Source organism: Physeter macrocephalus, chromosome 2 (genome assembly GCF_002837175.3).
Source record: "Physeter macrocephalus isolate SW-GA chromosome 2, ASM283717v5, whole genome shotgun sequence".
NCBI classification, from domain to species: Eukaryota; Metazoa; Chordata; class Mammalia; order Artiodactyla; family Physeteridae; genus Physeter; species Physeter macrocephalus.
Window position 1 is genome coordinate 8092560 of NC_041215.1, and position 25930 is coordinate 8118489.

Genomic DNA, 25930 nt, shown 5'->3' on the forward strand with positions numbered 1-25930 from the left:
CGCGGGCTCTAGAGCGCAGGCTCGGTAGTTGTGGCGCACGGGCTTAGTTGCTCCGCGGCATGTGGGATCTTCCCGAACCAGGGCTTGAACCCGTGTCCCCTGCATTGGCAGGCGGATTCTTAACCACTGTGCCACCAGGGAAGTCCCGGCATGATACCTTTATATAAACCACGAACACACAGGCACTTATAAGTGTACAGAAAAGAGAGAGAATGTTCTAGAAGGATACATACCCAACTGACAGGCAGATGGGAAGCAGACCAGGAAGGGGTAGTGGTCAAAGGAGACTTTCACCTTTGCTTTAATTTTTTTTAAAAGGATGCAATTAAAAATAATTATAATATCACAAAGAACTCCCCAAAGCCACTTCTTTGTCACTGCCGGCCTGCCATCCCTTTCTCCAGAAGTGGTACCCAACTCTTCCATTAGGGGCTTCAGCCCACTGCTCCCTCAGCCCATTTTGACTGGCTGGGTGTGTCCCTCTGCCACAGTCCCCTCGTGATCTCCTCCCCATCATGCCCCCTGAAGCACCTTGAGTCCTCACTGTCCCAGCCTGGCCAGGCCCCAGCTGCAAGGAAGGGGGCCAGGGGCACCAGCTGGTTAACCTCTGAGGCCATGTTTCAAAGTCACTGCACAGAGGTGGACTCCTGGGTGGTCGGGAAAGGTAGCAGAGCTGCTTCCCCTCATCCCACCAGGTGGGAGGCCCGGAGAGGAGTCGGCCTGTTCACCCAGCACCCAGTGTGAAGGAAGGGAGAGAACACACATCTGCTGACCACTCTGCAGCCTCCAACACCCCCATCCCACAGAGTTCACAGGCTGAGAAAGGAGGCGTGACTTCCTCAAGAACACCCATGGGGCCCAACTCCATGTGGCTCCAACCCTCTAAGAGAGAATCTGTCTCTTGTCCCCCCACCCACCTTAATAGCCTTCAGGTACGGGATGGGCACAGGGCGAGAACAGGGCACACAGTGACCTTGGCTCTGGGCCAGCGTGGGGGCAGTTACAGGCATTGGCTGCCCACCTGGAGCTGGGCTGCAAGTGCTGATGCACTGTTCTCTGGGGACAGCCACCCCACCCCCAAGGGCGAGCACAGAGTGCACCCGGTAGGGGGCCTGGTCTGGTGATCAGGTGACTCAGACTTCTGGGGGATTAGAGGCTGGAATTCAGCTTCCACAGGGAAACGAAAGCCCAGATGGGGAGGAACACACATGGTTGGTTACAGTGAGTCAAATGCAGCCAGAGCTGGGCACAGGCCTGTACCACTGTACAACCACAGGGGGCGCCATTCATGTCCACCATGGTCCTGGGGGTGTCCAAAGAAGAGCTAGGGACATGAACATGTGTATGTGTCCTGTGACTCCTGCAGGGAGGGACTGAGTGAGTGGTGCTCTGTGACCATCTCAGCTCCTGTCTCCAGAGAACTGGCTTGGGGGTAGAGCAGAGGCAGAAAGCCAAGGAGGTGAATGAGCGTCCTACCTGCAGGCCAGGACAGAGTGCCAGCTTCCAGGACGAAGTGGCCAGCTAAGACTGGTGGACCGGGGTAACCCTACAAGCCGAGGAGGCCCCCATCTTCCTGCCCCATTGCCAAACCACTGAAGGAACCCAGAACCCAGACCCAAAACCTGAAGCTTGGAGTGTGGAACTGGAGCTTGGAATCTGGAGCACAAAGCCTGGATCTGGGGCCTGAAGCACAGAGCCAGAACCTGGTGTCTGGAATCTGAAATTGAAGATTAGGGCTCAGAACCCGGAGCCCAGCGCCAAGAACCAGAGCCCCGAGCTCGACATCTGATGTCTAAAACTGGAGCCCGAGACTAACTCAGATACTGGAGCTTACTTGAGGCCAGAACCAGAGTGGGGACCCCAGAAATTGGAGACAAGCTCCAGGCCCAGAGCATGAAGGCCAGTCCCTGAAGTCTGAAGCCAACCTCCGAGCTTCAGGTCTGGAACCCAGAGCTTGGGACCACCAACTGGGAGTCCACAGCCTCCCGTTCAGGCCTGGTCCCTGAGGCCAGCAGGAAGGGCATAGGGCTGGGGCCATGTAAGGAAGGGAACTGCGGGGGAAGAGGTGATTTCTGAGAAAAGCCCAAAGCAGCCTCAGCTCTTTTGGCCACAGACTTTGGCCTTGTCAGTCAATGACTGACCGGCGCTTGGGCCACCAGGATTAATCATTACATGGGGCACTTATCCCCCAAACAAGGACAGGGCATCCTCAGGTCAGCCGCCCCTGCCCTGGACCCAGAGGATCTAATGTAGCCTTGGGCTCCCCCTCTGGAAAGTGGGGCTCAGATGGGACAATGTCTCAGGGCCCTGCCTGATCTGTGCTGGGCAGCTCAGATCAAAATCCAGGCTCTCTAAGAGAGGACAGTCAAGAGGGCCAGGGGAGGGACTGCTCTGTTTCCAGAGGGAGGTGACAAGTGACCCCTACCGTGTCACTCAGCCTGCTGGTGAGAGTGGCTGCTTTGACTGCAGATACAGAGAGGATGCATCCATGTGTGCAATGCACACTCATGCTGTGTTGGTGTGCAGTTGTGTTGGCTGCATGCCGGGCGGGAATGTTGATGCCCATATTCCCGACGTACAGCACCGTGCCGCCTCCGTGGGGCTTATATGTTGGTTGAATATTAAATTTATTCATGAGAAGAGGCACAAGTTTCTCAAACTGTGCTGATGGGAAACCCTGTTGTCATTAACCAGATCCCCTCAAAAAATCCAGGTCATGAACAGATGGTCTGGAATGTCAATTTTTCCTCCTTTGATTGTCGTTAAACTTTAGGTCCTGCAGAAAACTTACGTGCAGCAAATTGTGTGTATTTAAGGAGCAAATGGATCTTAACAGAGAATTGCAGAAAAGGGAGAATAACTGGAGCTGGTTGTGCCAGCTTCCACAAATTGCTCCCTTTCTGGACCACACACTTGCTCTTGGGACCATTCTCTACTCCCTTCAGCAATCATACCGCTCCTGGAGAAATCCTTGTCGTCGGTGTGACGAAATTCAGTGTCTGTCAGCCTGTCCCATGCACGTTAGCCATGCTGTCTCTGCTCCCACCTCCTTTTCCTTCCCCTCCCCCAGCACTGCCCCGACTAGGCTCTCGAGGGTCACTAAATCCACTCTGTTCTCACGTTTCCTGACATTTCAGCAGCATTTGATCTTGCTGACTAGGGTATCTCTTTCAAAACGTGGGCAACCCTGGCTTCTGAGGCATCTGCTTTTCTGCTCTTCCTCCCTTATCCCTGCTGTGCCTCTTCCTGTGTCCTCCCTCAAATGTGGTGCTCCTCTGGGCTTGGCAGGGTCTCTTCTCACTGTGCACACTCTCCCTGGGGGCACCTTCACCTGAGGTCACTCAGGCAGGAAGCCAAGTCACGCTGTGCCCTGAGGCTGTGTGTGACAGGATGCTGGTCTTTGGGCTAGCAGGGGTAGGATTTAAAAGGAAGAGGGGTGATGTGGTGAGATTTGCATTTTGGAAGGCTGGCTGGCTGCTTTTTGGGAGACTAGATTGAGGGGAGCAATCAGACGGAAAGGCTACTACAATAACCCAGCTGAGAGATGGTGGCCAGGACCGGGGAGGCGGCAAAAGGATTAGGGAGTTCCGAGAAAAGGAAAATTGGGAGAATTGGGGGATGAATTTGAGACCAGGAGGCAGAGGAGAAGCGTGTGTCAAAGATGCCTCCTCCATGTCTGGCTCCATGTCTGGACCACATGCTGCTCACTGAGGTTGGAACACGCAAGAGGCCCCATCTGGGGAAAGGAGAACATCGTGTGCTTCAGACCCGCAGCTCCAACTGCTTGCGCCAGAGACACCTCAGACAGTGGTACAGTTCAGTACAGACAGATCTTTGCATCTTCCCTCCAAAACTGCTCCTCCTCCCGGGTGTCTTTCTCAGTGTGAGACACCACCAACCACCCAGGCTCCAGGCCCAGAGGTCTGGGGGAGGCCGTGGCCAGAGTGCAGGTGAGCAGACAGGGCAGGACTCACCATTCAGGGGACACACAGAGTCTATCACAGACAGAGAGGAGGCAGGCCATGAGCAGAAGTGGGCTGAGATGAGCAGAGGGGCCGAAATGCTTGGGGGCTGGGGTGTGGCCACCTTCTCCACTGCTCTCAAGAGTCCCAAAGGCAGCTCTGGTCAGCTCCCAAGTTTCCATGCTTTTGCTAGGGCTGTGGCAGCCCCACTCCCCACAAAATATTCTTGCAAGTGGTGGAGATCCACAGCATTATGTAATTGTTTCTCTTGCGATGCATTTGATTAATAACTGCCTCCCCCGCTAAACCCTGAGCTCCACGAGGGCAGGGAAGGTAGGCTTCAAAACTGTCAAAGATCCAAACTTTATTAAAAAGGAGACACACCCCCAGCTCATAAGGAGTGCCTTGGATACCTCTCCTCCTGCCCGGGGTCTGACTGGAGCAGGCAGGGGAGAGGACCACGCCTGTGGGCGGGGGTGCACATACCCAGACAATCTCTGAGCCCATCAGCTCAAGGATGAATCCAACACAAGAACTCAGTAATAATTGCCTTTCCCTGGATCAGCAACGCCCCTCCCACCTGTACATGAATGCCAGTCTTACCCAAATCACTCGCTCCAGGTAGGAGAGGTTCTAGGACACCCAAGCATTCACCATGTAAATTAGGGTTCATGACAGAATGTGATGCAGTCATTAAAAACAGCATCTGTGCTGAGTGTAAAGACACAGGAAAAGGCTTATGTTATCATGTTAGATGAAAAAAATCAAGACGCAGTCTTCCAGAGACAATAAAATCCAAAGTAGATAGAAAAGGCACAGGGAAAAGGACAAAAGGCAGTGTTTTAAACAACACAGTGATGTTTCTGAGAAGCAGGATTGTCTTTATTTTCCTTTTTGCTATGAATGGAGACCCTTCTAGCAAGCACTGTGTGGCTGATTCCCTGCCTTAGTTCCCCAGAATCTTCCAGAACAAGCCATAAGACTATATGGCTGGGGCTTCCCTGGTGACGCAGTGGTTGACAGTCCGCCTGCCAATGCAGGGGACACGGGTTCATGCCCCGGTCCAGGAAGATCCCACGTGCCGCGGAGCGGCTGGGCCCGCGAGCCATGGCCACTGAGCCTGCGCGTCCGGAGCCTGTGCTCCGCAACGGGAGAGGCCACAACAGTGAGAGGCCCGCGTACTGGAAAAAAAAAAAAAAAAAAAAAGACTATATGGCTTATTGTCCAGACCAGGGCACTTTGCAGATTGAAAGGGGACTCTGGGCCAACAGTCATAAATCCGGACTTGGCCAGGAAAACCAGGACTTAGGGTCATTCTCCTCAAAACCAATCCCAGCCGCACCTCCGCCCCCCTAACCCCTCTCTCCCCTGTGGGTTCTGTGGCCTAAACTACCACAGCCACAATGTGGTGGCGCTGGGATCCAAACCCAGGCTGGCCTGTTCTCTGCTCTTAACCACTTCGACAGAGTCTGTTGTGAACTCTATGCAGTAGATAACTCGACAGTGTGCTGCAAATTAAGCACTAATGTTAAAGGGGGAACTGTGCAGAAATGTCCATCCTCCCTGATGGAAAAGGCTAGGGCTGTGTCACCCTAAGATGTGTAAGATGTTGAGTAAGATTTGTAGCTCAGGGGACCCTGAGCAAACAGAGTAGCTGGTGAGCCAAGAGTTGTTGACCTGAAACAGGGCTGAGAGTCTAGAGGAGATGGGGCCATTTCTTTGGCGGGGACACTTCAGCCATCCTGGAGACAGTGAAAAGGGCATGAGAGCATGAAGAGAACAAACATGCTGAGGGACTTTGTTCTAGGCACTGAGATGGGTCATTTATCTCATTGAATCCTACAACTCACTGAAAAATTGATGCTCATTGCCATTTTATAAGGGAAGGGACTAGGGCTCAGGGAGGTGAGTACTTAGAATCCCAGGCCGACTCAGGGACTGGACCATTTCTTGGATCAGGAGAGAAGCTGGCCTTGCAGTCTTGGCTCAGCATGGAATAGGAACTCAACTACTGTGCTTAGAAATGGATGGATAGACACAAGGCTGGCTGGCTGGCTGGCTGGCTAGGTGGATGGATGGAAGGATTGATGGATGGATGAATGGATAGATGGATGGATGGATGGATGGATGGATGGGCCGATGGATGTTAGGTCACTCAGACAGTTGCCCAAGCTAGATCTTGAATGGAACTCACCACTCCTGGATCTGAGAAAATCTTAATCCCTTAGAAGGGAAGCTCCCTTCTCATCTCCCTGTGAATATGGGCCCCAACTCAGGCTCCAGGGTCCTGTAAAGAGAAACAAGCTTCTCAAAGACTCCCTAAGACCCCTGTCTGGGTTTCAGGGACTCTACAACAGACATGTTATCATCAGCTTCCTGATCCAGAAGTGCAACTGTGATATATTTCCTCTCCCTCCCACCCTCCCAACACCAATTGTCCTGCCCAAGTATCCGTGGGGTGCATCTTCTCCTCTCCATCCCTCTTCTTCTTACTTAGATTCAGACCTCATCCTCTCTCACCTGGACCATCTCATCACCCTTTCAACTGGTCTCTCTGCTTCCAGGCTCACTCCCTTTGACACATCCCAACCCCCCACACCTGGGACCATTCTAAAATGCGGGCCAGGCCCTGTCCCATCTGGCCAGGGGCAGATTCTCTCAGGCTCACATCCTGGATCTGTGGTCTTGGACCCTCCACAGTTCAGCGCTACATAGCTTCTCTGGGTTTGTCTTCTGTTGCTTCCTCCATCACACACTCCCTCTCCTCCAAATGCCCCTCAAGACACACAGAGAAACCCATAGACACCCAGATGCAAGGCAAGGCTGAAGGGTGTTTGTGTTACTCCTTGCGGAGTACCGTCAGGCCAAGAATGAGGGAAAGGGGCCAGAGCCATGGAATCTCTGGGGACCCTGGGAACAAGGTGCCTGAGTGGCATCAGGGTTTCTGTCTGGGGGCATGGGATGCATCTGTGCCCTCCTTGCTGGGTCTGGGTCATGGTTCGGCTGAGTATCTGTGTGGGGGAGGGGAGAGCCTGTCCACAGACGCCCCCTGCAGAGCTGACGATTAGCAATTAACCGGGAGGAATCTCGGGGGTGAGGCTAATTGGGGAACAGAGGGAGGGCAGCTAGGTTTCTAGGGACTTTGCCCTTGACCCGAGGGTATAAAGAAGAGGATCCCAGGTTCTCCTCAGGCCCCAAGGGCTTCCCTGAGCATCTGAGCAGGAGCTGAAACACAGAACACCAAGGTGAGTCCAGGGTCCCCACATCCCCATCCCCAGCTCTTAGTAGGAAACAGGCTCCTCACCTCTGTCCTTACTGTGCCTGTTTCCTGTCCCTTATAACATCTCAGTCGCAGCCCAGCCTGGCTCACTGCCCCAGAGTAAAACAGACTCATGCTCTTCCAGGGCTTGGAATTCAGCTCTGCATGCCCCCCAACCCCACAGCCAGGGCCCTTGGAATAAGGTTGGGGGTGAAGGGTGGGGTGCTGAAGCAGACTGGGGCACTCCCACCCCAACAGCCGGGAACTCCTGCGGCAATTCAGGGGCAGCTAAAGCAAGTCAAGGGCTTCCCAGACTTGGGGACAGGATGGGGGCCCTCCTTAACTAAACAAGTCCTGGTCTGAGCCTCATTCATGGCAGAAAGGCACATCAGTGCTTGTTTATTGCTGGGGGGTAGGGGTGGATGGGAAAAGAAGTTCACTTGTGAGGATGAACCCCTGTGCCCCAGGGGCACTCTGGTGACGCCTGTATCTGTCATTAGAACACTTGTTCCCATTGCCACGTTCCATCTATTTGAGGGATTATTTCATTGACATCTAATTCTCCACTAGACTTTGAGCTTCCTGGGGGAAGGAGCTGCATGTGTGTTTAGCCAGCTGTACCCCAGCATCGAGCTCAGTGCCTTAGATAGAGTAGATGCTCAATAAATACTTGCTGAATGAATGAATGAATGAATCCCCAAATCTGTGCTGAGCACCTGAGTGTGCAGCTCTGGGTGTGTGTGTCGGCGGGGTGGAGGGTGTGCTTCGCTGGATGTATGTTTGGGATCACACACCATGGGTGTTTGCGCACGTGAGCATACGGGTGTGGATGTGGAGGGATGGGTGTGTGAGTGTGTGTGAGTTTCCAGGACACGGCAGTTCTCACTCAGTGTTGCTGTGCCCCTGATGTGCAGGGCCCACAGTGTGTACCCAGGATGATGTCCTACGGAGAGAGGCTGGAGGGCCGGGCTGTCTCCCCACTCCCAGTCTGTGGGGGGCACATGATGCATGGGGCGGCCTTTGCCTATGTGCCCAGCCCACAGGGTGAGTGCTGCTCCCACCCCTGGACCCTGCTTGCCCATGTCCCGCCCCGGTGGGGAGGCCTCCACCCCTCTTCCCACCCCTCCCAACCTCCCCGGGACATGGGGCCTCAGGGAACTCCTGACCAGCCTCGTTCCCCAGTCCTGCACAGGATTCCAGGGACCTCAGCCTATGCCTTCCCCAGCCTGGGCCCCGTGGCCCTTGCCGAGCAAGGCTGCCCCTACGGGGAGGTTCTGGAGCGCTATGACCCGCTGCCTGCCAAGCTGGCCCAGGAGGATGAGCAGAAGCCAGGTGGGCCGGCGTCGGGGGGGCAGGGGCGTCGGCAGTCACCGGCAGAGCCCTGCAGCCACTGTGCTCATGACTGGCCCGTCTCCAGAGCCTGGGTTGGCCCAGAAGCTGCGCCGGGCTGGCTTGACGCTTCTCAAGGTACCCCTGATGCTCGTCTTCCTCTACCTCTTCGTCTGCTCCCTGGACGTGCTCAGCTCAGCCTTCCAGCTGGCCGGAGGTAGGGGAACAGAACCAGAGGAATTAGAGAAACAGAACCTGCAGGAGATATCTAGAGATCTATGATTTGTTGCAAGGAATTGGCTTACGTGATTGTGAAGCACGCTGGGCCTCTTGGGCAGAAGCCAATACTGCAGTGCACAGGCGGAATTTCTCCTTCCCCAGGGAAGCCTCAGGGGAGAGGTAGGGCGGAGGGGAGGGGACCAGGGAAGGGTTTTGAAGGGTCTCGGACAACGCTGGCTCGTGCTCCCCAGGGAAGGTTGCTGGCGACATCTTCAAGGACAATGCCATCCTGTCCAACCCGGTGGCGGCACTGGTGGTGGGGATCCTCGTGACCGTGCTGGTGCAGAGCTCCAGCACCTCCACATCCATCGTGGTCAGCATGGTCTCCTCTGGCTGTGAGTTGGCCCACCAGGGCCAGGGAAGGAGTGGGGGGCTGGGATGCCGGACCTGCGGCTGGGGTGGGAAGAGCAGGAGTGGGGGTAGGGGCCGCGGGCAATGGGCAGCTCTGGTGTCTCCCACTCTGTTCTCCAAAGCATGGCCTGGAGTCTCAGCCAGGAGGGGCGCCTCAGGAGCTGGGAAGGGTGGCAACTAGGGAGGACAGCCTCAGGAAGGCTCACCTCCATGTCGCCACACAGTCATTCATTCCATCAATCAGGGGAACAGAACCGGAGGAATTAGAGAAACAGAACCTGCAGGAGATATATAGAGATCTATGATTTGTTGCAAGGAATTGGCTTACGTGATTGTGAGGCAGGCTGGGCCTCTTGGGCAGAAGCCAATACTGCAGTGCACAGGCAGAATTTCTCCTTCCCCAGGCAAGCCTCAGTTTTGCTCTTAGGGCCTTTAACCTCATGAGATGAGGCCCACCCAGATTACTGAGGTTAATCTTTTCTCAAGGTCAATTGATGGTTGAGGCAAATCCATCCGCAAAACACCTTCACAGCAACATCTAGGTTAGTGTTGGACTGAATAACTGGGTACTAGCCAAGCTGACACATGAAAGTGACGTCACACTCGTGTACACATGTGCACACACAAGCACAGAGACACATTTGAATTTAGAACCCGTGCCCTCACAGACATGCACCCACACACCCGTTCACATATACACAGGTGCGGTACACATATGTGAACATCAGTTCACATGTATGCACACATGGAAACACACAGCATGTGCCCCCATGTACCTGCGACGCTGAGGCTGAGCAGAGTCAGCAGCATGGCAGGAATGCCTGCTGGGGGCAGGGATGAGGGCAGTGGGTCTGACAGGAGAGGTCGTGGGGCAGGAGCTGGGTGGCCCTTATCCAGTTAGTTAAGAGGCGCCCTCTTCTACCAGTGCTGGAGGTGAGCTCTGCCATCCCCATCATCATGGGCTCCAACATCGGCACCTCCGTCACCAACACCATCGTGGCCCTGATGCAGGCGGGGGACAGAACTGACTTCCGGCGGTGAGGGGGTGGAGCAGTGAGGGGCCTGTCCTTGTCGGGGGAGGGTGGTCCCAGACGCCAGGAGCCCCCAGTCTGAGTGCATCCTGGCTCCAGCCTGCCCTGCAACGTGGCCTCCCTGCCCAGGGCCTTCGCGGGGGCCACAGTGCACGACTGCTTTAACTGGCTGTCAGTTCTGGTCCTGCTGCCCCTGGAGGCTGCCACTGGGTACCTGCACCACATCACTCGACTTGTGGTGGCCTCCTTCAACATCCGTGGCGGCCGCGATGCCCCTGACCTGCTCAAGATCATCACGGAGCCCTTCACTAAGCTCATCATTCAGGTGGAGGCAGGGCTGTCATGGGGTGGGGGCTGAGAGACTGTAGGACCCCACCCTCACTCCCCCCTCCCACACCTTGCCCACAGCTGGACAAGTCCGTGATTACCAGCATTGCCACGGGGGATGAGTCCCTGAGAAATCACAGTCTCATCCGGATCTGGTGCCACCCAAACCCCATGGAGGTGAGTCCCAGGTCTGGCTTCAGTGAGAAGACTCCCTCTTCAGACAGCTGACTGCCAGTGTCATTGTCTGTTCAAAAACTCTATGTAGACCTAGGGGATCATTTACCCTGGGAGGACAAATATGGGGCACTTTTGCGGTGATACTGTGCCTATGGCAGATGTTGCTACACCCTCCCAGCCTCACACCAGCTTCAGGCAGCCGTTGCCAATCAATTAGAGTTAGCATGTCATCGATCTAGCCCAGAGATTGGTTCTCAAAGTGTGGACCAGTGGCACACATACCACCTGGGAACCCATTAGAGATGCAAACTATCCGGCCCTTTCCTAGACCCACTAAATCAGAAAAAAGCAGGTGGAGCCTAGCAGCCTACATTTCAACAAGCCCTCTAGGGCTGTTCCACGCTCAAGTTGAAGAACGACTGATATGGCTCAACCCTGTGGTTTCATAGCTAGAGAAATTGGCTCCAAGGGGCTAAGAAACTCTCCAGAGCTTGTCCTACTGCTTCAGGGCCCCAAGAGCAGGTCTTGCAATCTAGGGCTCTCTCTTCCCCCCGGGTGCCAGGGGGGGTTAATGACTCACTTCTGCCCTGTTTGGGGGGCCCAGGTAATGTGCGGAGGTGGGTGGGGAGAGAGTGCTATAAGGATGCCTGGGAAAAATAGGACCAACAGGAAACTGGCCCAGGAGCAGGACAAGTGGGCCATGGAGACCTCACTGGAGACACAACAGCCACTTGTACTGATATTGGGCTCCTTCCCCTGGAGACTCCCACAGGCCGGTGTCCCCTTGTCCTGCTGCACTCTTCCTGCTGCTTTCTGGCTTCTAATGCCTGGAATGAGGCTCCGTTTGGATCAGTTGGACACTCGTGGACCAGCCATTACACCAGGCTAACATGGAAGCTAGCAATTAACACACTTTCTCACTCAGCCATAAAAAGGAAAATGCTTCATCAAAACCATAATCCACAGTATTTGCTCCCCCTTGATTAAGACATACAAGAAGTAACACCATTTAGAATGAAAGACAAGGAAACCGGAAGCCCAGCACACCCTCTTCACTTGCTACTTGATGTTCCCAGACTTTATCCCAGCGTGAACAGAGAACATTCTTTCAACTGGCCCTGCGAGGTTCCTTTGCATCTGAGTGGCACACAGCTCCAGCTCAGTCCTTCTGAGTGTTCAAGGCAGTTTGACATCAAAAAGTCCATGCAGACAGCTTTCACGCTGGCTTTGTGACCCCTCTAACACATCTCCCCTTCTCATGAGCACTCTGGGCCCTCTCCAAGCTCTCTGAATGGCCAAAATCCCCTCTGCTTCACAGCAAAACCTGAAAGAGACCAAAGTCACACACTCTGAACTTCACAAAAAGCAAGCTGTGGAAGGGAGCTCCTCAGCCGTGGCGATCCTCGAGTCCTCTGAAATCCCTGCGGCCTGCCTGCAGCTGCATTCACCTGGTCTCCCCTTGAAGGATGCACCGGCAAATGTAGCTCTCACCCAATGGAATCCTCAGTGATGCTGGTCCTGAGGCCCAGGGACTGGAAGCAACCCACCCAAGTTCACTGGGCCGGGCTGTCCTCACTGGCTCCTCCGCTGCTCCGGCTACCACTTGCCTGAGCACTGTTTTCTCGTCCCAGCTGTCCCAGGAAACCTTCCCTTGAGAGCAGGGTCCAGACTGGATTTCCTTGGCTTGGAGAGTAGCTGGGGGTGGGATGTGAGCTCCCTGTTCTGGCCCTCTCTCTGGGACAGTCCCCTTTGGAAAGTGGCTCACTCAGCCACATGCACTGGCAGCTCCTCCTGCACTGAAGACTCACGTTTTTCCTCTGGCCACCGAGTCTCCTGTGGCCCCTTCCAACCTGTTCTCATTGCTTCCAGCTTTCACCAAGCTAGGTCCAACCTCGCCTAAGCCAGCCTCCAGGGCACCTATGTGATTGACAGTCTGGGGTTTTCCAGATGGTGAAAGAAAAACCAGAGGCAGTGTTTGTTAGCATCCCAACAATTCTTGATGTTCCAGGGTCCTGACACTGTCCTGGGAATTACCTTCTTGTGTGGTCACAGTGTGGATTGTCAACCCTACGTACCTGGTTTAAACCAGCTTCTTTTTTTTTTTTGCGTTATGTGGGCCTCTCACTGCTGTGGCCTCTCCCGTTGCGGAGCACAGGCTCCGGACGCGCAGGCTCAGTGGCCATGGCTCACGGGCCCAGCCGCTCCGTGGCATGTGGGATCCTCCCGGACCGGGGCACGAACCTGTGTCCCCTGCATTGGCAGGTGGACTTTCAACCACTGCGCCACCAGGGAAGCCCTAAACCAGCTTCTTTTGAGGACTTGCATCCTGGGAGGCAGGGATTGTCACAACCCCATTTTAAACAGGTTCAGACAGGCTTGTCCAAGTCTATGTGATTGAGGTAGGACAAAAATCCTGGTGGAATCTGGAGCCCACACTCTTGACTCTCCATTTCGCTGTCTCTTCCAGATGTATATCCCACCATATGTGTCCATTTCCCACTCTGTGTATCAGGCGTGAATGCCACCAGGTGACCACAGCCACTTGGAGACCCTCCAGGGTGGTAGGTGTGGCTGTAAAAATGAATTCTCCTCTTTGCCACCAGATGGCGCTGCTAGGAGAGCACTCACGCTCTGCTTCCAGAAAAGCAAAGACCCTAAAACACCTCTTCTCCTGGAGGGGAGACTACTGCACACACCCACATCCTGCACGGTTTTCCCCCAGGGGAAGGATTCTTGGAGCCCACATTCCTCTGTGAGCTTAATCATATTCTTCAGTTCCTAGAGGTGTCTCCTGAATTTGGGTTGTCTCTGCAAGCACATAAATCCCAAACTCTCTTCCCAGATTCCTCACAACTAGCCCCTGGGGAGAAGTGGGCAGCATTATGGACCTCATGCTTTAGACAAGGAAACTGAGGCTTGGAGAGGTTACGTGTTTTGTCCAGTGTCACACAGCAGGGAGTGCTCAGCTGGGGTTGAGCGCAGGGCTAAGGCACCCCCTCCACATATGCCCCTCCCACTCCTCCACCCCCACCTACCCCAGGCCCAGGAGGGATGGGCATATCCTGGGGCTATACCCCAGACCCTGGGCCTGGCAGCTCTTTATCTAGGCTGGAGCTCCCACCTTCCCCTCTGCTGGACAGGGAAGCCCCAGGGCCTGCTCCTTCCCCTCCCGTCTCTGCGCACCCAGCCTGGCAATGCAGTTGACCCCCTCTCTGCCACTCTTGTTGCCTCCACACTCCTCTCTTGCACTTTAGGGTCTCTGGACTGGCCCTTTGAGCTCAGCCAGGGCCACATAACCCCAGGCAGGAAGGTCAAGTTTCCAAAACTCAGAAGTCCTAGCCCCCAGCCTTTCCCTGCCCTGACATTGTCAGCACTGAGTGGGACCCCAGTGGAGCTCCTCTCCTCCTCTTCCAGCCTCCCCAGGTCCCAGAGAACCCTCCCCCAAGAGACCCCTAGGCCCAGTGCAGTGCAAGATGGTCCACCAAGTTCCTTCCCAGCAGGGCCAGGATCTTCAGGCATGTCTGCAGGAGCCATTGATCCTGACCTAGGAAGTCAACCCATACCCACACACCATGTGATACTAGATAGGCCCAGGGAGGGAGGGGGTCTAATCCTTATTTGGAGGCACAATTTATCGAAGGCTTGTCATGATCTAAGCCCTGTCGTGAGTGCTTCACACATATTTCCTCCTGTAACCTTTGCAACAGCTCTTTTCTTATCCTGCTTTAGAGAAAACAGGCTCAGTGAGGTGGCATGACTTGCACAAGGTAGCTGAGATAAAAGCAAGATTTGAACTCAGATCTGCCAGACAGCAAACACCCGGCTGTCTCACAATTACCACCACTTTCCCAGCCGGCTTTTCCAATCAAGCCCATCAGAGACTATTTTCTCCTGGTTTCTCGGCCTGCAATTCTGGCCCAGGCTTGAGGATGCCCCAGGGCCCTGGTATGGCCAACTGGGTACATAGATGAGCACGCCGCCCCCCTCAGGGGAGTACATGCCACTAAAATAAACCCCAATTTAAAGTCAGGTGCCATAAATAGTTTTATCTCTGACACACATTTTTTAAATGACACAGATTAGAATAAAACATAAAGAAGCTGTAAATCCAAGTGCCAGCACCACACCTGAGCCCTTACCCTCAGCACCCAGGAAGGTCAGAGGGGTGTGGGCTGCAGACCCCCTGGGGGAATGGGACCAGGGTCCATATCAGCTCCCAGAGGAGGCAGATTGTGGTGAAAGGGAGAAGCTGTGGCTCTTTCATTTTGCCTGGGGCCCAAGGAGTAAGGGCCCCTTTCTGCAGCTCAAGTCCTCCTTTGTGACATGGCTTCTTCCTAGCCAAGCCTGGCCCACTTTCTACTTTCACTGATGGGACCCTGGGGGAAAGGTAAGGAGCCCGGGTTGCATTTTTAAAAGAACTCCTTAGGGAATTCCCTGGCAGTCCAGTGGTTAGGACTCTGCCCTTTCACTGCTGAGAGCCTGGGTTCGATCCCTGGTCGGGGAACGAGATCCCGGTGAAAACCAGACAAGGCAAACTCAGCAACTAAAAGGTATCACTGAAGGTCAGTGCACAGCTTCTGGCAAGACAATTACGAAATGGTTAGGGAATTCCCTGGCAGTCCAGTGGTTAGGACTCTGCCCTTTCACTGCTGAGAGCCTGGGTTCGATCCCTGGTCGGGGAACGAGATCCCACCAGCTGTGCCAAGGAAAAAAAAAAAAAACTCCTTAACCCAAGAAGGCTACAACTGGCCAGACTGGCCTTCACAGAATTGTAAAGTATGTCTTTAAGCAGTTGCCAACATTTACAGATTGGGAGATTTTATCTAAACCTTCAGAGTTGTGGTTTCTCTTGTAGAATCAGGCCCTTTGGCTAATCGGGCTGCATCCCTGGACAGTGACAGTGGCCTGGAGCTGAGTAGCTGCTGCCCCTTTAGGCCCAGGACACTCCCCACCACCTCCACGCACAGGCTGAGCCCCTCACTTAGGCTACCTGCCTGGTCCTGGGTCCTCTGAGTTAAGGGCCCTCTCCAGGAACCCCCTCCTCTTCACCGATAGTAGGTGGGGGAGGGAAGAGATTTTGGTCCTGGGACCTCTGCCCCACCCCCTCCAGATAAGGAATTGAGCAAGAGGAAAACAGAACGTGGGCTAGGTGCCTGAGGGGAGAGGAAAGGGCAAGGATGCTGGGGAAGAGGAGGCCCTGAGAGGGATTGATAATAAGAGATGGGGAAGGGAGATTTTTCAGAAGAAGTGGGCCATGGTCAGCAGCCTCCAATGTCAAGGAGAGGTAGAAGAAAACATGGACAAGACACCATCAGATCAGGAGGCCCCTGCGGGCCCCAGTGAGAGCCAGATCAGTGGGTTGATGGGGCTGAATATTCTGAGGGCCGACTACAGCCAGATTCTCCTGTGGCAGATATTTTCAACTCCATTTCATCATTGGAGGAAACAGACTCAGAGAGGGCAAGCAAAACATCCAAGGGCATGTAGTCAAGAGGACCATCTGTATCCCCTCCATCCCCCATCTCTCCCTAACCCCCACCTTAGCCCCCATCCCAGGCTGCATTTTCCTGAATTCTCTAAGTCACTCTCCTCTTAATCTAGGTTCCCTCCCGCAGGCCCAGGGCAGAGGCCAACACCAGCCGGATGCTCGGAAATGCCACCATGGAGAAATGTGAGTACCTGCAGCGTGGGAGATGTCTGGCACAGCAGGGCAGAGTCTGGCAGAGGCAGGGCCATCTCCCACCTGGCCACTGCTGCTTCCAGACCCAGAAGGACAGCTGTCAGCCAGCCCAGCTCCTGGGCTTGGGTCTGGCCCTGCTCTAGAGGTTGAAGAGACATGAGGCAGGGCCTTTGGCTCTGAGCCCAAGAGGGTGGCAAAGGTTGGGGGCTAGGAGCTGGATTGAGGGGGTCAGCTCTCAGAAGCTTGATACCACTACCACCGCCCTCCCGCAGGCAGCCACATTTTCGTGGACACAGGCCTGCCTGACCTGGCTGTGGGGCTCATCCTGCTGGCTGGCTCCCTGGTGCTCCTGTGCACCTGCCTCATCCTCCTCGTCAAGATACTCAACTCTCTGCTCAAGGGCCAGGTGGCCAAGGTCATTCAGAAGGTCATCAACACTGGTAAGCCTCGAGCAGTGGGTGGGCAGGCCCCAGGATGGGCCCTTCTGGATCTTGCTGAGTCCTGCCACTGCCTTGGTGTGTGATCTGGGTAAAGCCCTACCATCTCTGAGCCTCAGTTTCCCCATGTGAACAAAGAAGAGATTGGACGAGGTGATTTTTGAGGCCCCTGAGGTGCTGACAGCTGGGGATCTGTGGCTGCTTCCAGCTGTGGTTCCATTCTAGCAGGTGGCTCCAAAGAGATTCTCAGAGGCCATTGTTGATTCAATTAATAGTCATTAAGCCCCTGCTGTGTGCCAAGCACGGCATGGTGCCAGGGATACAGAGGTGAGCCACACAGAGATGGCTCCTGCCCTCAGGGGGCTCACAGCCCAGAGGGAGAGACAAGCAATAAAAAAGTGATCGAGGGGGGATAAATTCAGATAGAGCGGTAACTGCCAAGGAGAAAGCAAAAAACAGCAAATAGAATATGGAAGAGGCTGCTTTTGATGGGTGGTCAGTGGTTTCTGTGCAGAGGTGACATTTGAGCAGGGACCTAAATGTGGAGCAGTCAGATGTGGCTGAAGAGCTTTTCGGGTGGAGGGAACCTACCCGAAAGTGCAAAGGCTCTGAGGCAGGACTCAGCTGGGCAGGACTGTGGCACAAAAAGGTGGCCAGCAGTGTGGTGGGAGCTCAGTGAGTGAGGTGGAGAGAGGTAGAGAGAGGTCAGCGAGGTAACAGGGACAGAGCAGGTCCCAGGCTGCACTCAGAGCCTAGATTTTATCCAGGGTAATGGGGGTACCTGGGGGTTTGGGCAGGGCAGTGATACCGTTTGACTTTCATTTAAGCCTCATTTTGAGCTTTCGGAACACTGCCTGGCACTGGCAAAGGCAGCATGACAAACGCTGGAATAAGGGGCATCCGTGGATCTATGGGAGCTCAGAGAAGGGAGAAGCCAAGTCTGCCCAAGGGCTGGGGTCAGGGAGGGCTTTCCAGTGGCAGTGATATCCACGCTGAGTCCCGAGGTTCAATATTTAGGAGTGAGGAGGATGTCCCAGGCAGAGGGAACAAGGGAGCAAAAGCATGATAGAAGCAGGCTGAGAAGGGCCTTTAATCCAAGATCAAAGAGGACCAGGAAAAGCCACCGCAGTTGAGCAGGGGACTGACAAGGTCCCATTTGGAAGCTGACATCGATTCCTCCTCCCCAAGGAAAGTCCCCGCCCCCTCCCAATGCCCTCCCACTGACCCTACTGGGACCGTTTGCTCGCAGACTTTCCCACTCCCTTCACCTGGGCCACAGGCTACTTTGCCATGGTGGTGGGCGCTGGCATGACCTTCGTTGTCCAGAGCAGTTCTGTGTTCACCTCGGCCATCACCCCACTCATCGGTGAGTCCCCACGCTGAGGCAGGGTCAGGTGGGGCAGGGCTGACAGGAAAAGGGCTGAAGGAAGGAGCTGGGGAAACCATGTCCTCTCCTCTACTCCCAGGCCTGGGTGTGATCAGCCTTGAGCGCGCCTACCCACTCACTCTGGGCGCCAACATCGGCACCACCACCACGGCCATCCTGGCTGCACTGGCCAGCCCCCGGGAGAAGCTGTCCAGTGCTTTCCAGGTGCGCTTGGGAGAGTAACCCTGCCAGAGGCAGGGCAGGGCTAGGACTGGTGCCTGGAGCCTGAGCCAACGTAGGACAACACGTACAAATTAGTTTTTTACTGCCTACTAAGGGCCACCCCCTATGCCAGACTCTATGGAAACCATACGGGCAAAGTATACCTGGTGCTGCCCTCAAGACCTTAGTGTCTAACAGGGGAGAGACATTACTGAGAGCCACGCCAATCGAACAAGAGTGAGAGGGATTTGTACTCTGAGGAAGGGGTGCTGGCTCGGTTTGGGGGATCAAGGACTGGGGGGGCAGACAGCAAAGGGGTTGCTGTTCTCGGAGCAAAGGAGTAACTGATAAGCCAGGATGTTGCCCACTCAGAAGGCCAGAGCTTCTGAGCCAGAAACTGGTGTGAATCTTTTAGCTACTGGAACTGGGCAGGATCTGCTGGGGAATTCCTGAGAGGGAGATCAGTGGGGGAAATGTGGAGAGTTCAGGGCAGCAGTTATTTACCTACTGGTCCAGAAGTGTTTCAGTATTTTACTGGGGGAATGTCAGCCCTAAGTGCTGCCTTTCCTGCTGCCCAGACCCTGTAGGGCCACTGTTATCTATCCTGACTCAAGAGCTGGCGCCCCTGCCCACCTCCACCCCTCCGCCCTCTCCCCTGCAGATTGCCCTCTGCCACTTCTTCTTCAACATCTCAGGCATCCTGCTGTGGTACCCAGTGCCCTGCACGCGCCTGCCCATCCACATGGCCAAGGCGCTGGGCAAACGCACTGCCAAGTACCGCTGGTTCGCCGTCCTCTACCTCCTCCTGTGCTTCCTGCTGCTGCCATCGCTGGTGTTTGGCATCTCCATGGCAGGCTGGCAGGCCATGGTAGGTGTGGGCACACCCTTTGGGGCCCTGCTGGCCTTCGTGGTACTTGTCAGCATGCTGCAGAATCGCAGCCCCGGGTGCCTGCCCAAGTGGCTGCAGACATGGGACTTCCTGCCCCGCTGGATGCATTCCCTGCAGCCCCTGGACCACCTCATCACCCGCGCTACCTTGTGCTGTGCCAGGCCCAAGCCCCGCTCACCCCCGCTGCCCGCCAGGGTCTTCCTGGAGGAGCTGCCCCCTGCCACACCCTCCCCCCGCCTCGCGATGCCCAGTCACCACAACGCCACCCGTCTCTAGGCTCCAGCCCAGACTGCTGCCTGGAATCACGAAATGCCTGTGGCTGGTGCCCGGGGTAGAAGGGCAGAGGGGTGTGTCTGTGTGTTCTGGGCATGCGCCTGTCCTTGCGCAGGTCCTCAGAGGTCTGGGCTTGTGTAACTGAGAGACAGTGTTATGTGCACACGTGGGCATGTTGGGGTGAGCCTGTGTGACAGCCTGCATATGCGTACTGATGCACCTGGGGGTGGGGTGGGGGGTGCGGGCCAACTGCAGGTTACTTGGGTATGATTTTGAGTCCTTTGCACATGTGTTTGGAGACCTGCACTGTGTCCTTGTGCACACACAACTCTGACTGGGCTGGGTGGGAGTAAGGGTGAGTCTGAGTTCATGACCTACAGCTGTTTGCTCACGCATAGATGTGGGAGCCTGAGTCGCTGGCTGAATTCTCGCCCCCTCCCTGCCACCTTCCTTCCTCCGTGATACCATTCTCCTCATCCTCACCCAGGTTTTCTGTATCATTGTTACAACCCTCTTCCCCAACACTGCTTGATTTAAAAAAAAAAAAAAAAGAAAGAAATGAAACTCTCATTGTGCACTTGGAAGTCTGCTTGCTCTCCATCTAGGGGGGAGGAGAGACCATGGTTTGGGGTTCAGCAGCACTATCTCCCCTCCCAAAGAGAGCCTGTTGTGCCCTGGAGGAGCCAGCCTACAAGCTCTCCCCAACAATCCTCCTGGCCCTGCCTAATGAGTCCAATCCACAGTTCAACCTTCCTGGAGCCCCGGCTAGGGCCACCTTAAGGCAAGTGTAAGGAGGGGCTCTTTGCTAACCCCACTAGGCTTACCTCCTCTGGTCTCTATCTGCCTCTGCTCACCCACCTCATTGCCTCCCTCCCTCCCTCTCTCTGGGATAAAATCAGTTCTCCAGAAAACAAGTAATAGGTGTGGGCCTGTCAGGGCCACTGGGGGAAGGAGAGGCAGGGTGGAGATGCGCAAGAGAGGTCATGCCCTGGACCCCAGTGCACAGGGCGCAGAAACTAGCCACTCTCCCTCCTACCTTTATCCTCTACTTTTGGGCAATAAACCAGCCGTCATTTAAACCCACCCAAGTTTTTCAATTCCTCCTCCTCCATAGGGCCCCCTGAGCTGAGGCCTGCAGAGGGAGGGTCAAGGGGTGGGGGGTGCCAAAGTTCCTCCCTCTAGTCCAGGGACATATCCAGGGCCTTTGGACCCCAAGGAGGCAGGAACGCTGTAGGGCCCCAGACCTAGTTGTGATGGTCTGCAACATGTGCCTCCCCACCCCCACCTTCGTCCCCTTTGAAGTATGTGCAGGGAGATGCAAGGGCCTGCAAGCCCTAGAGCTGCTCTCCAGGCTATCAGCCCCACCATCACCCACTCACAACCCTCACTAGTGCTTCCTCTTGCCATGTGGAGGGGATGAGAAGTACCCTGGCCTCCAGCTTAGGGAGTGTTGTGGGAGGGTGGGGACGGGACTTCCTTTGCAGTATGTCCCACACAGATCTGTGGAAAGTTTTGTGGGAAAGGATGCTCAGGCCTGAGTTAGAGTGTTTGAGAACTCCCTCCTAGGGTTGGCCGTCCTTAGGACCCTGGGAAGGCACCAAGGCCCTTGGACTCTGGCCTAGGGAGTTAAGCCACAGGCAGGGCACCCATGGGAGGGCCTGAGGTAGGGCTCAGGAGGCTGGGAAGCCTCTGGACTCATAATACCAACCTCACCAGATACCCTTTCTGCAAGGATCTTCTAGTAAAGTACTTTCCGCATCTGCAACCCTCCCCATCCCCCTCACAACCGGAGGGTGAGTCTGCCACGCCCAGGTCAGACTTTATTTTGGCGCTGTCTGGCTGTCCTGCTAGGTGCCCTGCGAGCGCAGCCCATGGATCAGCTCGTGCATCGTCTTGTTGAGAATGCCCCCATGCACGCCCCGCCGGCCCATAAGCACGAGGAGAGCACGAGGCGTGTGGCCCACGCAGATGGCGCGCCCGTCCAGCCCCTTAGTGCGCGCGTCCAGCACTCCGTCTCCCTCGGCCAGCAGGTGGTCTCGGATGACGCAGCAGCGGCGGCCCGCCACGCTCAGGCCCGCCTGCAGGAAGGTGCGCCGGTCCGGCCCCGTGAGTACACCCACCTCCTGCGGTGAGATGGCCGCCAGCAGGCCACCGGGCCGCGATGCCCACACGCAGCGATTGTCCGAGTGGCCCACGATGGCCACGTCGTCGATGCGCTGGTCCCGCAGCACCGCACTGATGTAGCATTTCCAGTCGCCCATCCGGCTCAGAGTGCGCCCCTCGCCTCTCACTTTCGAGGGTTGTCCTGCTGCGCCGCGCACCTGGAACGCCCGGGGCACTATGACGTATTCGGGGTGCGGGGTTGTGACGTAGAGGTGGCTGCAAGGTCACAGAGCGGCTACCTACGCTGGAGAATGGGGTGCGGGTGGGGCGGCGTTCGTATCTTACGCCTGATGAAGCTCTAAAGTTAGTAGATAATGGCAGTTATTTCTAGACAGTAAGATACAGGTGATTTTCATTTCTTCACACTTTTATCCTATATTTTTCAAATTTTCTACAATAAAAGTGTGATAAGCAGAAAAAAAATACCAAAAAAAAAAGTTAGCCTGAAGGAGGGAATCGCACGAGTCAAAATAACTCTCAAAACAAACAAGCGAACACTTAAATGGCCCATCAAGCACAGCACACGAGTTTAAGAACAAAAAGAAAGGTGCCATGTCTAAACTGCCTGACCTCTCAGCCTGATAACCATTCAACTCCCAGAATGTGGTTCTCAAACATTAGGAGTATCAGAATCTCCTGGAAAGCTGATAAACAGATTGCTGGGCCCCAAGTCAGAGTTTTCTCATTCTGCAGTATGGGATGCAGCCAGAGAATATGCATTTCTAACAAGTTCCCTGGCGATGCTGCTGCTGGTCCAGGAGCCACACTTTGAAACCCACTGCCCTAGTGACAGTTGGGGCAGGCGTGAGGGTCTTCCACGCCATCAGCCTTAAGGGTCCACACCACTGATTTAATGTTAAGTACTTCGAACCATGGTTCTCAACCTCCGCTGCAGACAGAATCACCTGGGGAGGTTTTAAAACAAATGACTAGGCCATTTTAGAAATGGTGGCTCCACTGGGAGCCATGTTCTCCGGGCAGCCACCCGGACCCCTGCCTTCTCCGCCGGGGCTCTTGGGCTAGGCTTCGCTTCTTCAGGCCATACCAGGTGTTCCAAGAACTTCTAACAATACCTTGGTGGATGAGTAGGAGTCATTGTTCGAGGCTTGCTTTGCTTCTCTGGTGAGTCAGGATTATGTCAATGGTACAGATCAGGAAGAAATTCGAACTGGTGTTGATCAGTGTATCCAGAAATTTCTAGATATTGTGAGACAGACAGAATGCTTTTTCCTACAAAAAAGATTGCAGTTATCTGTCCAGAAACCAGAGCAAGTTATCAAAGAGGATGTCTCAGAACTGAGGAATGAATTACAGCGGAAGGATGCTCTGGTCCAGAAGCACTTAACAAAACTGAGACATTGGCAGCAGGTGCTGGAGGACATCAATATGCAGCACAAAAAGTCAGCCGACATCCCTCAGGTTTCCCTGGCTTACCTCAAGCAGGCATCTGCAAATATCCCTTCACCGATGAAGCAAATCTGAGGAAAAGCCACCTGAACATGAGCTGGTGGCTGAGTCAGCGCGGACACAGTTTTGTCAAACATCACTTCTTGTAGACATGTCATTTTGGGAGAACTCTTTGCCAGAGAATATGATTTTAGTTTTGTGCTCTCATCTAAAATTTTCCCCCTATTTTTATAAGTGTTATTTCTGGAGTACTTTATAAAATGCTTATTGCTTTGGTAAACCAAGTGTATTGTCTTTAGCAAAGTTTAAGACTGTTAGTGTGATGCCATTTACAGGTTCCTTTTTGTTTTTGGCTGCTTGTTATTATTTTTATTTTTGAATGAGTGTTAATGTTTCCAGTTTTAGATTATTTTGTATGATCTGAGGGGAAAAGCTTGTATGATCTGATCTGCATATCAAAGGATGAGGATTTCAGTTGTAGGCCTTTTATGATAATTTACCCATCAGTGGCACTATATTAAAATATGTAAATTTGCTGTTTTTCAAGACTCTGAACTACCTCAAGAAGAGGAGTCTAATGCAACAATGTAACACTTCCAGAACCTCAGGATGAGGATATTTTGTAAATAGGTTGGAAGAGGATTATAATATCGTAGGTTAGCGTAGTAACTGTTATTGTACTGCAGTAACCTAGTGCTATAGGAATCCAGTAGTATCCTTAAGTTAATGTTGACTTTTTTTTTTTTTTTGTGGTATGCGGCCCTCCCTCTGTTGTGGCCTCTCCCGTTGTGGAGCACAGGCTCCGGACGCGCAGGCCCAGTGGCCATGGCTCACGGGCCCAGCCGCTCCGCGGCATGTGGGATCCTCCCAGACCGGGACGCGAACCCGGTTCCCCTGCATCGGCAGGCGGACGCGCAACCACTGCGCCACCAGGGAAGCCCAATGTTGACTTTTATTTGGGGTAAGTTTATATTTTGTGTAGTGTTTATTTACTTTTGGGGGTGGTAGGAGCAGTGATATGCTAGTGATAGTCATTTCTGCAATAATCAGTTTCAGTAACAGAGTGGACCCTGCTCTCAATTGGGGCATAGGTAAAGTATGAGGGTTAAAGTTTGCTGTGATCATCTCTGAGTTTTGAGTTTTGTTTGTTTGTTCTGCTGTTTGGAGCAGATTTTTCCATTAATGAATTTCTTGCTAATGGGTGGTGTTGATTCCAAGGGACTGGGGCCTCGAGGTGGGAGGCTGCAGGGTGCATGGAAGGTTGACTGCAGGGTGCATGGGAGACTCGGTGTTTGGGAAGATATTTTACCCTCTGCCAGTCACACAGGCCACCTCAGATTCTCTGTTGAACCGCTGTTGAGAAATACAAACCAGCATTGTGCCTGGTCTGCTGTTGAGAAATACAGACCGGCATTGTGCCTGGTCTCCTTGGATGAGGCTTTCCTTTCTCTGTTGTTCACATTCCCTCATTAGATTACACCCCTTCTCTCTCACCAAGTGCTGCACTGTCTCTTGAACAGGCAGTAATTCTGTAACTCAGTGTCTTGGCTCACTTTTTCTCCAGCCTTGAAGGCCCTGCCCCACCCACCTTGACATCCACTCAAGTTCCCCTCTGGCCTGCACGCCACCTGGTCTCTGCAGCCTCCAAAGGCCCTCTCCGTCGTATGCACAGGACACAGGACTTCTTGTCTCTTCTGAGAGCCTTGCTTGGTTCTCCCTCTGGAGTTAGTGATCTGTCTCCTTGTTCCTCATGAGAAGTAGGCATTATTCCCCTCTGAATATACAGGGACCATTTATTATCTTTTATACATAATAACTTAGTACTTTTTTTTTTTTTTTGCGGTACGCGGGCCTCTCACTGTTATGGCCTCTCCCATTGTGGAGCACAGGCTCCGGACGCGCAGGCTTAGTAGCCATGGCTCACGGGCCCAGCCGCTCCGCGGCATGTGGGATCTTCCCGGACCGGGGCACGAACCCATGTCCCCTGCATCGGCAGGCGGACTCTCAACCACTGCGCCACCAGGGAAGCCCAGTACTTATTTTTGTTTGTGTATGTGTGTGTATGGTACACAGCCAGAGGCCAACGAATTCCCTCATTCAGAGTATATAGTTAAACAAAGCTTTTAAAAGTTGTTTTTAATCACATTATCTGATTTCAAGGTTGTTAACCTGGTCATCTCATGCCAATTAGAAGCTCTGATTGGCAGCTTTAGATTTCTTGATTAAAAACCTAACTAAATTGATTACATTTTAGGCATTCTTTCAGTAATGAAGAGGTTCTTAGTGAAAAGTTCAGGAACTATTCTATTTAGTGCTTAGTAAAAATATTTTGAATTAATGTGTGTACCAGTTATTGTCATTTCTTTATTAACTTCAAAAGTTTTCTGCCAAATAAACATTTCACTTTTTTCTGTTTGTAAAAAAACAAAACAAAACAAACGGCTACCCACCCACCCCCCTTCCCTAGAAATATTGATTTAATTGACCTGAGGTGGATGTTGGGCATAGGTTCAAAAAGCTCTGCATGGTGATTCTGATGTACAGTCGAGGTTGAGAGCTCCTGTTCTATAAACTTAAAATATTAGTTTCATACTTGTGGAGTCACCTTGCACAGGTTTGGTACACAGTGTGGCTTAGTAAATGTCAGCTGGACATGAATCTAAACCTTGCATCAGATCTCAATAGATTCTGTTCTCTGAAGGGGTGTGGAGAGGTTGAGCACCGGTATACTATCTTGGCATTTCCCGACGGGACCCCTGAAGAGCTGTGCCTTTCAAG

The 25930-nt window shown here is 53.8% G+C and overlaps 2 protein-coding genes and 1 pseudogene across 2 annotated transcripts; 2 read left to right on the forward strand and 1 right to left on the reverse strand.

Moving 5' to 3' along the window:
• The first annotated feature begins 7131 nt into the window (after positions 1–7131).
• SLC34A1 (solute carrier family 34 member 1) lies at positions 7132–20112 on the forward strand. Its single transcript, XM_007102877.2, has 13 exons — positions 7132–7207; positions 8136–8265; positions 8404–8553; positions 8639–8767; positions 9021–9164; positions 10106–10217; positions 10341–10536; positions 10620–10715; positions 16317–16386; positions 16668–16835; positions 18082–18198; positions 18299–18423; positions 19082–20112. Exons 2-13 carry the CDS (start codon positions 8157–8159, stop codon positions 19583–19585), a joined length of 1920 nt encoding a protein of 639 aa, XP_007102939.2. The 5' UTR covers positions 7132–7207; positions 8136–8156; the 3' UTR covers positions 19586–20112.
• Positions 20113–21376: 1264 nt separating this feature from the next.
• PFN3 (profilin 3) lies at positions 21377–21918 on the reverse strand. Its single transcript, XM_007102878.1, has one exon. The coding sequence runs from the start codon at positions 21841–21843 to the stop codon at positions 21430–21432; it is 414 nt and encodes a 137-aa protein (XP_007102940.1). The 5' UTR covers positions 21844–21918; the 3' UTR covers positions 21377–21429.
• A 772-nt stretch (positions 21919–22690) lies between these two features.
• On the forward strand, positions 22691–23301 carry LOC102992354 (mediator of RNA polymerase II transcription subunit 28-like; annotated as a pseudogene).
• Positions 23302–25930: the final 2629 nt, after the last annotated feature.